Raw genomic sequence first — 12,053 nt, 5'->3', positions numbered from 1 at the left:
GAATAGACACAGCTTCTGCACTCAAAGATTCCAGGCCATCACTGCATAACTTCTCATTACAATAATGTGTAGAGATGTGCGCGTGCGCACACAAATACACAAAACACACACGCACAAATACACACACATTTTATGCAGGTGCTTTTTTTTTTTTTTTTTAAATCATTTTCAAAGAAAAGAATTGGGTAGTTTCAAAGTCACTGCTTACTGCTTATAAAGCACAGGTCATGAATGTTTCATTGATACATCTCAGATGTTATCTTTTATGAATGAAGGGTTTCTATGCAGCTTGATTGTGACAATTGTCTGCCTACAGGAACTCAGAAGAAAAAAAAAAAACTATTTTAAGTGGGTGTTTCCTGCATGAATAAAAGGATTATGATGATGCATTGTCAATTTCAAAACTGCAGTTTTTAAAAAACCATGACCACAACCACATCACTGAAAATACCATCAGCCATCAGTCATGTACTCTTCCTACACCATGGAACTTGGCCTGAAATTAATTTTTGGTGACATCTACATTTCTGATTAATTTTTTCAACGCAGAAAATGCATAATCATGACATTTAAAGAAATGAACACTGATGCATATTGCCTCAACTTAGAGAAACGATTAAGAGCAAAGTTCATCACTTACAAAATACACACAAAACAGGGTTTGTATGAAGAGTTTCCAAATGCATTTAATTTTTTCTTGAGATACATTCACAACCCCTGTTGACATTAATGAGACTTACTCAACGGTACTGAGAAAGAGTAGGCCTTTTGTGTGTACTCATTCATTGAAACAGTAGATCTGCATACTCTTCAAGAAAATCGTTTGTTCTAGTGTTAAATTGAGTTAATATCACTGGCACACATTGCATGAAGTAGAGAGGAAAACACAGTTGACAGAAAAAAGAAGGTTCAAGGCATTAAGTAGCTCAAGATACTCTTCCATAAATTGTGTTTTCCTTTACCACCCAGGGCAGGAACTGGTTTCTTAATTATCTTTTCTTAAATGAGAACTATACTGTCACTAAGTGGAGAGAGGAATGACCACAGGATAGTCTCAGTGGCTCTTTCCTGGATTGTCTGACAAGAAACTGCAGGAGGAGAGACTGCCCGTGGCCTCAACTTCCCACAGGATCCCCAGGTGCTGAAAGCACAGTAATCTGCAAGGCCCTGGTCTTGGCTTGCAAGACTAGTCTCATGCTTACAAAATCCTCTATTTTGTTCCCAGCCTATCAAGAAAGGGAGTCTAACAGGAGCTGGATGCATCCTGCACACAGGCCCAAATGCTCCTCTCAGTAAGACTATCAGGTCCTGTGAGCTTCAGGCATCCCTGACTCCTCTACTAATGACTCCAAGTGGAATCATGGGACACTGGCCCAACCCTCCACCAACATGACCTGCCTTGGAATCTTTTTCCAGAGAACAATAAATTTTTCTTGGTATTTTACAAGTTTATTAGATGAAAGTTTGCCTGTAAACAGAAAATAACTTTCAGAGGAAAAACATAAGTATACCTAACTTTAGTTTCCTCTATCCTAGGAAATCAGAGGCTCTATATTTTTAACCAGGACCTAAGATGCTAGCAAAGGCACAGTGAGAAGCGAGATTGGGGTTACTGAGAGAGAGCATAAAATTTAAAACTTCAATCTTTGTCATTACTTAGGATTTGCCTATTGAGGTTTTTAGCATCATTTTGTGATACAAATAGAAACAAAAGGATTGACTGTCAGGCAAGGTGTTGCAGAAGTTTGTAGTGTTGTCTACAAATACTTCTGAGATAAATACAACTACTTCAGGCAAATATGTCTGAACACTTGAAAAAGAATGCCTCCCGTCCCATATTCAGAACTAAGATGAAATGTCGATCAGGCTTTCAGGTTTTCTACTTTCTCAAAAGTGAAACAAGCAGCTAATCTTTAAGCAGAATTCAGCTGAGCAGGATTTGACACTGATGCTTGAGCCACATGTTTGAGGACACCAAAGTCACAGCTCTCATCTAAAGAAATTCATTATATTCATTTATTTCAGTGTGTCCATTTGGACAAATGACTGATGATCCTTCAGCTGCTGTTTTACATCACAGCATTTCACAATACAGTATGATGGTAGTTTACATCTTTTGATGGAGTTTTCTACTAAGAGTACCTACCATGATTCTGCAATTCACAAGAAGTTTGGGGAAAAGGTGTTGCTATGTCCAAAGGCAGAGTGAAACTTTGATGGAACTATGTGAGAACTTGCCAGTACTTCATAATTTGTTATCCTAATAGCTACAAAATTAAGTCTTAGCATCTAAATGGCCATATGATGTTTCATGCCCTTGGATTGTCTCCCTTCTGCAACGCACACTGAAAACAGGGGAAAGTCTGTGCTGAAGTCATTTCAGACTGATCATGGCTGCTTTGGGGTTCCAGTTGCTGTGGTGATGCATACTGATCCCCAACCCTCTCAGCTAGCTATGACTATTCTACTGTCCACTTTAATTAACATATCATTGACCAGAGATGTATTATGGCCACAAGCATTAATTTCTGGAAAAATTCCCCAGTCGATAATACGTTAAGAGATAGGACAGGAATTACTATTAGGAAGGGTATATGCTAAGAAAACATTTCCTTTTGTTTCCAGCATCTCAGCAGTATTATACTTTGCTGCAGTTTCCAGTTTCCTTAGACCATAAGCAGAGAAACATGGCAGATTATCACATTTGGGTGCATTTGAACCCTGAAAAGTTTACTATGTAGCCAAGTACTTAAGAATCTAAAGAAGTTCATAAAGCTAAGAGACTTCTGCACACATCCAAACAGATAATGGCACTGTAGTTTATTTCATCTACCAACATCATGTATTACAACTAGAAAGAGTGTGGCCTTCAAGAGTCAGACCCAACTAGGTAGGTAAACTGACTCTGCTACTCATGGGTTAAGTGATCTTGGTTTACCCAAACGTAGTTTTCTCACTTGTAAAATGTAAGCAAGTGTATTGCCTTCATGAAGTTTTTTGGTTTTTGTTTTTTTTTTAAATATGAGAGATAGGGATTTTGGCACTAGAGTAAATGAAATAATTCTATGCAATAAGTAAATGCAGACCCATTGACGCTTAGTGAGAGATTGTTTATGATGGAGCCAGAGCAACATCCCAGATCCTTTATATGGGCTATATAGTCCTCTCTGTAGTATACATCAACAGAATTACTGCTTCTTTTAGCAATGTGTGTGTGTGTGTATTTAATTCAGATGACCTGGGGTTGGGGCCACTTCTACTTAGCCAAGACAGCTCATCCCCAGCACCACTTCCTCCTTTCTCTGAATCTTTTAGACTCCCTTTTCCTCATCACGAAACCTGAGATTGTCTTGGCTAGGAGCACTGACATTTGATCCTATTGTGAAACATTGGTGCTTTTCTTTCTTGGACATTTCCACAGTGGGAAACCCTCCTGTCTCTGGTGTACTTAATCAGCATCACCTTATTAACAATATTTCTTACAGCAAAAGGCAGTTAGAATCATGTCTAATGATTAAGAGAATATGCTCATTCTATTTATTGTCAGTTGTCAATGATACAGAAGTAAATAATACACTCAACGTCTTTACTCACATGATCTCAAATTCCAGAGAGGGGAAGAAAACATAAGTAAGACAGAAACAACTAATTTGGGTAATTTGGGGCAAGTCACCTGGCTTCTATGAGCCTTGGTTTCCTCATTCTCAGAACCTGAGGATTCTTTTTTTATAAGATCCATCATTAGCTGGAAAAATTTAATATTAATATACAATATCAAAATTTTCACTACAGGTGCATCAAAGAGCTACATGTAAAAGGAAAAATGATAAAACTTTTAAAATAAATCTAGGAGAATATTTAATAACCTTACACTTCAGGAGATCTTTTTAAATAACAGTAGATATTTATAAGTAGAAAAATAAAAATGTAGATATGTTTCCATGAAGAGAAAATATATGGCCATGGCCATAGACCCCATAAGCAAAGTCAAAAGATAAGAGGAAAACACTTTAAACAACCTGTAATATTCCAAATTAAAAAAAAAAAAAACAACTCTAAAATGTATAAACCACCCACTATAAAAAGGGACAAATGCTATGAAAAGATATTTTACATATGAGAAAATACTGAAGAATCACAATCTTATTAGTAGTTAGAAAAATATGGAAATTATAAAGATAAGAAAGTGTCAAAATTTTGTCCAAAAATTTGATAAGATCTTTAAAGACTGACAGCATTCAGCACTGATAAGGGCTTAGGAAAATATTTTCTCTCGGACACTGTTGGTAAGTTTAGAAATTATGATAAGTTTTTGGAAAAAGTAATCTGAAAACATCTATTAAACTACAAAACTGCCAACCTTTGCCCCCCAAATCCGACTCTGGGAATGTATCCAACTGAAATGAAAGTGTAAGTACTTCAAGATAGGTAGATGGATGGATGGATAAACAGATAGACAGATTTATAGTAGCATTATAAATAATGGGAAAAAACTAGAGACAGCCCAGTTTATAAAGAAATATTTTGATCAATTAGGTTATATCCATTTAATGAAATCCTCTATGAGTTCTGAAAAAGGATTAGACAGATTTGTATGCATTAACTAGGAAAAAAGATAACACTAATATTGAAAAAGCAAGTTAATAGTATGTATTATTTGATGATATTTTAAAACTATATGTGTAAATGAACTTTATACTTTTATATGCAAAGAACATAATATTGAAAATTTTGAGATTTGTACAAGTCAGACTCTAAGGAATTCCCTTTCAGAAATAGGTTTAAAGAACAAAATAAGAATATACATGCTTACAGCAGGCATTCCTGTATTGTTTTGATATTTGCTATAATTGTATAAGACTTTGAAAGTCAGTTTTTAAAAAATGCACACATAATATGGTAAGGACTTGAGCAGATATAGGTACAGAGGCTAATGGAGCACAAGAGGAGCTATTCACCTTTCTGAAGAAGTCAGGGAATTTATCATTCCTGTGAGCTGTATCTTGAGAAAACTACATGAATGTAACTTTCAATGGTTTATAATTTTGGAGACACAGGATACAGACCCAAACCTCTCATTAGTCAGTTCAGTCGCTCAGTCATGTCCAACTCCTTGTGACCACATGGAATACAGCACGCCAGGGTTCCCTGTCCATCACCAACTCCCAGAGCTTGCTCAAACTTATGTCCATCGAGTCAATGATGCCATCCAACCATCTCATCCTCTGTCATCCCCTTCTTCTTCTGCCTTCAATCTTTCCCAGTAACATGATCTTTTCCAATTTTGATTTTACCTTCTAATATCTCTAAAACATACACTCTTCTGCAATCAAGTAACTTTTAAGCCTATATATATACACACACACACACACACACACACACATATTCAAATTTAATCAAAATACAAACAATTTAAATTAAAATGGTATATCACACATCCAATTTAGATTGAAAAAACATGATCATCAACATCAAAAAGTCTGAACATAACAGTATTTGATGAAGAGATGAGAAAAAAAGGCACTTTCATATCCTGTGAGTGGGAGCATAAATCGATACAAACCTATGGAGAGCTGTTTGGCAAAACCTGGGGAATTTAAGATTTGATACCACTTTCAATTTCTAGAAATGTATCCCACAAATATACTTACATAGGTACACAAATGCACATGTTCAAAAATGTTCATGAAAGAACTTCGTATTAGCAAATAGTTAGAAATAATGTAAATATCACTGTAAATTAAATGTTAAATCCATATCAGAATACTATCTAATCCAAAAAGAGTAAGGCAGGATTATCTACTTATGTACTACATAAAAAACAAAGTAGAATGTATTAGTCTAATTTTAAAATATACATATGTATGTCTATATTCATCTATTTCTACATACATAAATATCTGCATATAAATATGTATACATATACATTTATATATACACAGACTCTCTCCCTGAATAGATTCATAACAACCTATTCATTGCTTAAAGAACTTCAGTAACTTCTCACTTCTTCAGAGAAAAACAAAAGCAAATTCTTTACTACATTTTGCATGTTCTCTCTTGTCTTGTTAACTAATAAATATCAAATTAAGACACTACTCAGTAATCAGGCTTCCTTGGTGGCTCAGTTGGTAAAGAATCCACCTGCAGTGCAGGAGACCTAGGTTTAACCCCAGCGTTAGGAAGATACCCTGGAGAAGGAAATGGCAATCCACTCCAGTATTCTTGCCTGGAGAATCCTATGGACAAAGGAGCCTGGCAGGCTACAGTCCATGAGGTCACAAAGAATCAGACATGACTGAGTGACTAACACTTTCACTTTATTCTCAGGACTCTCAGAGTCCTCAAAAGAGAGTCAGGGAAATTAGGGAAGGGCATAGTAAGGAGCTAGACACAGGGGCACTTTGTTTGGATTCTAGCTTTAGCCAGATCCTTTCAGGAGCAAAAGTGCCAGAGGCTGACTGTGGACTGCCCTGGTATGAGGGAATTTGCTTGTTGGGTGGGGTGGCTTTCATTTAGTTAAGATGAATCTCTGGGTAAGAAGAGCTGTGAGCAACCAACCTTTATAGCAGCTAAGGGACCAGTAAGCTGGCCTGGTAGAGGAAATCTAGATGGGCAGAAAATCACCCATGTGGATGCAAAATTAATCAGTCTATCTAGGAAAGAAATAGATACTATTTCTTAGCTAGATACTATCCTATGCAATGTGGTTACACTAACAAATGTTCCTTACCCTTATGAAATGTGCATTCTAGTGGCCAGTGAAGATAATAAACATACTCATTTTAGACAGCTGTACATAGTAATAAGAAAATTAAATAGACATTATGATAGTAATTATTGGTTGTTTAGTGTTCGTCGCTCAGTTGTGTCCAACCTCATGGACTGTAGCCAGCCAGGCTCCTCTGTCTATGGGATTTCCCAAACAAGAATACTAGAGTGGGTTGCCATTCCCTTCTCCAGGGGATCTTCCTGTCCCAGGGATCAAACCTGGGTGTCCTGGATTACAGGCAGATTCTTTACCACTGAGCTACCAGGGAAGCTCTGAGAGTAAAGGAATGGGAAATTTAGGAAAGGTTTATTTGAGAAGATGCACTTGAGAAACAAATTGTAGATTTCCCTGAACACTCTGTTCCTGTGAAAGTGGACTGGCTCTCACCTATTGTTAGAAGATGAAGTCCTGTGCCCTCAATTCCACCCTTGCTTGAAGATGTAAATACCTCAAATGAAGCAAGGTTTTTCCAAGACAAGGCATGCCCTGAAGGATTTGTCCCTCCATCTCCCTGGCCATCACATCCATAAATAGAGTCTAGTCACAATATGGCCCATATCTGAAATGCTGGGTGTACCAAAAAGGAGATTATATGTTGAAAGACCTGTAGGACCTAACCTGTATCTAGCAACAGGAACCAGGAGAGTGTCCCCAAGAGTGGATCTTGAGGATGCTATATAAAAAGTGAAGCACTGTAAAGCTAGATAAAAGAGTTTATCAATTAGGGATACTTTTCCATCACACTGAATTTAACACCTGGCAAAACTAGTGCCATTAGCATACCACCCTCTCAGTTTCTTACTGGGCCATTTCCCCTTTTATCAACTCATTTCTCCTAAGCAAGTCATTCTGATCAAATGAATAAATGAATGAGTGGTCTAAGGCCCCTATCAATGGTGGGTCACTGGAAACTATGTGGAACCACTGAACATGCAGATGAATGCTCCTTCAGAAACTTTCCTTATACAGAGGGTAACACAAATCAAATAATCCTTGGTAAACCTATTTAAAAACAGACCTTTCTACATAGCAAACTCCTCCTCAGTCACAGTCTAGCTCAGTTATCACCTTTTCATGGTCCTTATTCTCAACCCCTGAAGAAAAATTGTTCTTTCATTTTGGTTCCCACAGCACTTTATTCTAACTTATGTTACACCATTTAAAATACATTATATAGTTATAGATAATGTCTAACCATCTTTATATTCCCAGCATTTAACATAGTGTCTGGCACATAGAAAGTGTCAGATACTTTCTTATCAAATTAAAATAATATGCCCTCATGTTATCAATAATAATGAAGTTAACATGTGTCAAGAATCAATAGGTAGGTTTGGTTCTTGTTTTGTTAAATTTCCCACCACCCTCAACTCTGTTTTTTGCATTGATACTTTAAGAATTACGAGAGTTTTTAATTCATGAAAATGCATTAACTGATAGAGTTTGATCAGCCATGCTGGCAGACTTGTCTAAAACAGGAAAAATATATTTTATGTATTTTATTTTTTTATAATTTATCATAAAAATGTCAAGCATTAGCAAAAGTAAAGAGAAAATTATAATGACTATCCCTCTTCAACAATTACCAATTTATAGCCAGTCTTGTTTCACATATTTTCCCACTTACCCCGCTACATAGTTGTTTCGAAGAAAATTACAGATGTCATATTATGTCACCCAAAGATACTTCCGTATATACCTCTAAATGTTAAGGACTCTTTATAAAAAATATTTAAAAAAACAGAATTCAGCTTAGTAAATTGTGAAGATCTTACTGGCTTTCTTCAGGAATACATGAATCAGGCAGGATTTAATCTAGCAGATAGAAAGGAATTCCTAGGAATGGTACAAAATGAAAGACTTTTATGAGCAGAAAGTAGCAGGAACAAGGAAGTATACTAGGCTTAAAAGCGGATTGGTTATGACAAGACTGCTTTCCTTCGGAGGATGGTGGGGTCTGTCCGAACAATTACCTAACTAGCACTGATCATGTGATTCCCAAACTATGACCACATTTGGAGAGAGCCAAAACTAGAATTAAGCCTCAGTTTGGTAACGCAGGATTTAGCACAAGCAGCCCCATTTGGTGCCTGTTGTTTTGTTTTTAACAAACATAACCACAACATGATCATCACTTCTAAAAACTTACCTCAATATATTCTTAATATTATCAAACATTCAGTCAGTGTTCAATATTGGAGGGTACTTTTAAACATTTCAATTACATCATGGAGAGAAGGTGCTAAATTATCTGTTCATTTTGCACAGACTAGAGTGAGAATGTTCACTGTAACAAGGATGTAGCTTCATGAGTTCAAATAATTCTGCAGTGGTGTTATTCACAATAAGGAGTTAAATATCATTTTCACTATCAGAAAGAGGAACAAGAGTAGAAGTGATTGTTCAAGGTCCATCTTAGCTAGGCTTTTCAGGGAGTCCCAGAGAGATGGTATTCCAACTTCTATCTCCACTGATGATCACAGTCAAGGGCTGATTATAATACAGGAACATGGCAGTTACATATTTTTGTGCTAAACATCAAATTCCATCTCTTTATTATGTAATTACTGATTGATTACTGGAAACTAAAGCTAATAAAGAAGTGCTAAGACTCTCTTCCCCATAGGAGTACAGTAATAACTCTGAATTATGCAGTATTTTAGAAAATGTATTAAAAATATCCTATTTGCAATTTAAATACTCAACAGTTCTCACATTTCTATTGCATGATGGAGTAACAATCATTTTTACAGTGAGAATACCACAGAACAAGAAATTAACACAAATGTCTTACCTTCTCAGATTCTTCCTCATACACTGCTTTGGAGGTGAGAATGCTGGATCTACTAACCCCCTACACAAAGTCATATTTTAAGGAAAGTAAACCCATTCAACTAACCATGATTAACTATATGCCTCCCTAATAGCAAACAGAGTTTTCTGAGTATTCTACTCTTCAGCCTTTTGTTTTTGCATCAGATGGACACAGCTTAAAACATACATAAGGATAATGGCTTTCCAAGTGAGAAAAGAAATACAAATAATATCTTGTAGTGGTGAGGAAAAAGAGCCAGAATTGCAATCTCTTCTGCTCTTTGCTACTTACCATTTTTGCGATTTAACCAAGTCTCCCCTCTGGATCTGATTCCTTGCCTGTAAAACAATTGTAGGCAATGAATTAGGTCATCTTTAAGAACTATTGCAATTAAGGACTATTTCAATTTAGTTCTACTTAGATTTTGATTCTTTTATCCCTAATTCTTTATTTCTTATTTTCTTTGTTATGAAATAGATATTTCATAACATCTGTTATCAAAAGATATTTCATTAGAAAAGCTGTTAGAATATCATCTTAAACCATACCCAGGACTAGCCAAAAAAGGAGGATCAGGTTGACCATTCATTGGACTAGAACCACCATCTATTCTTCTAATTTGCACATTTGAATAACATTTTTTCATAAAGAATCTTGTTTCTTGTCACTTGTCAAGTGATACACAGTACAAAGATTCAGTGATATAAGTTCTAGATAGGTAACAAAAAAATTATTGTTGATGCCAAACTTTTTAAACTGATTGCTGTACAGGTTCATCTCACATAGCAAACTAAGGATGCATAGATTTCTTGCTACACAGAACAATTTTCCATATGAAACTTTTCTCTGGAGCCAAGCAATGATTTTTTGTGGATATTTTGCTTATATATTTTTCATATGGAAAAGATATTTTTTAAGAAGAAATACAACCCATCCCACAAATATGAGTCATTGAATAAAACACAACCACACGGACTTTGAATTATGATTGCAAAGCAAATACAACAGCAAATGGGCTTAAAAGAAAGTTTATACCCACTTAGGTGGGAGGATAGGGGAAAAGCAGGATGGGGAGAAAATCTTCAGAGAAAATTATGCTTGAGCTCAATCTTGGCAAATGAATAAAAAAAAACAAAAATTAAAGATAGGCAGATACTTCAAGGAAAATAAGTGAGCAGAGGGAAGAGAGAAAATCAGAGACATTGTCCTAGATGTTTTCAATATTCTTGTTTAATATTCACAGCAATATGAGTATGATTATTATAATTTTATAGATGTGGAAACTGAGGTTCAGAGAGATTAATTAACTTGCCCAAGGTTACACACCTAATAAATAGCAGAGTCAGTCTTCATATCTAATTAAATGACTTCAGAGTACACTATACTGGGATATTCATTTATTCAAAAACCATTTACTGAGCACTCACTGTGTATCAGGGAACAGATTAAAACCAGCGATACAAAGATACAGTCCCTATTTCTAAGGAGCTTTTTGTGCTCTTAGAAACAGAGAACCTCTAAGCTGATCTGCAATAATCTCACCAGCCACTTGCTTCCTGCTCTCCTCAATACCCTACAGGGGACCCTGAGTTCATCCTCATTAGGACCAAACTACGGGTCCCTGTTCTGCACTAATCTGCTTTGAGATAAGGATTTTTTGATACAAATAGGAGAAAAACAGAAAGCTAGAAAAACAGCTAAGAGATGCTTCTCTCTTGAAGGAGTTGCCACCATCCCTAGAAAAAGTCCCTAGAGAAACTCAAGTATTTTACTCCTCCAGGTTCCTTCATAGACTCTGGGCACCTTGAATATATATTCAGGAGCAGCAACACTCCAGACTGGAGCAAAAGCACTCAGGAGGAAGATGAATCCCCTCCATCCCTTATTTGATAAAGCTCTAGGAGTTCAAAGTGAAGTAGTATCTCCTCATGCGGTGCTGTGATTTGTCACTCAGTTGTGTCCAACTCTTTCCGACCCCATGGACTGTAGCCCACCAGGCTCCTCATTCCATGGGGATTCTCCAGGCAAGAAAACTGGAGTGGGTTGCCAGGACTTCCTCCAGGGCATCTTCCCAACTCAGGGATTGGACCCAGGTCTCCCGCATTACAAGCAGATTCTTTACCGTATGTGCCACCAGGGAAGCCCAAGGATACTGGAGTGGGTAGCCTATCCCTTCTCCAGGGGAACTTCCCAACCAAGGAACTGAACCCGGGTCTCCTGCATTGCAAGTCATTTCTTTCCCAGCTGAGCTACCAAGGAAACCCTAATATCTCCTCATAGTTTTCTTCTATTGACATTCTCTTTGACCCTAATAATTCTTTTCTCCCCACTCTTTATTTTCATGCTTCTTGATATACTAACAGATGAAGAAAATGTCCTCGTTCTTAGGAACCCTAACTAGAAACATCACTGTGTTTCCTAGTATTGCAAAACTTACCCACCTCCTCCAATCTCAAAGTATGTTGA

The 12,053-nt window shown here is 36.6% G+C and overlaps 1 protein-coding gene across 11 annotated transcripts in view; it reads right to left on the bottom strand.

The window, feature by feature from the left end:
- Positions 1–12,053, bottom strand: part of LOC145509796 (uncharacterized) — an 889,905-nt gene that overhangs the window by 570,600 nt on the left and 307,252 nt on the right. For all 11 annotated transcript variants that reach the window (XR_014056468.1, XR_014056471.1, XR_014056469.1 and 8 more), the window contains one exon: positions 9,879–9,925. Coding sequence is in view for 3 of the 11 variants with exons in the window: in XM_081499106.1 (XP_081355232.1) it covers positions 9,879–9,925 (47 nt within the window). In the remaining 8 variants the exon portion in view is untranslated. Of the gene's footprint in view, positions 1–9,878; positions 9,926–12,053 lie in introns of those variants that run through there.

This window comes from Giraffa tippelskirchi, chromosome 6 (assembly GCF_054371585.1).
Source record: "Giraffa tippelskirchi isolate mGirTip1 chromosome 6, T2T-mGirTip1v1.2.pri, whole genome shotgun sequence".
NCBI classification, from domain to species: domain Eukaryota; kingdom Metazoa; phylum Chordata; class Mammalia; order Artiodactyla; family Giraffidae; genus Giraffa; species Giraffa tippelskirchi.
Note: the sequence above shows the minus strand (reverse complement) of the source record. Positions and strands in the feature narration are given on the sequence as shown.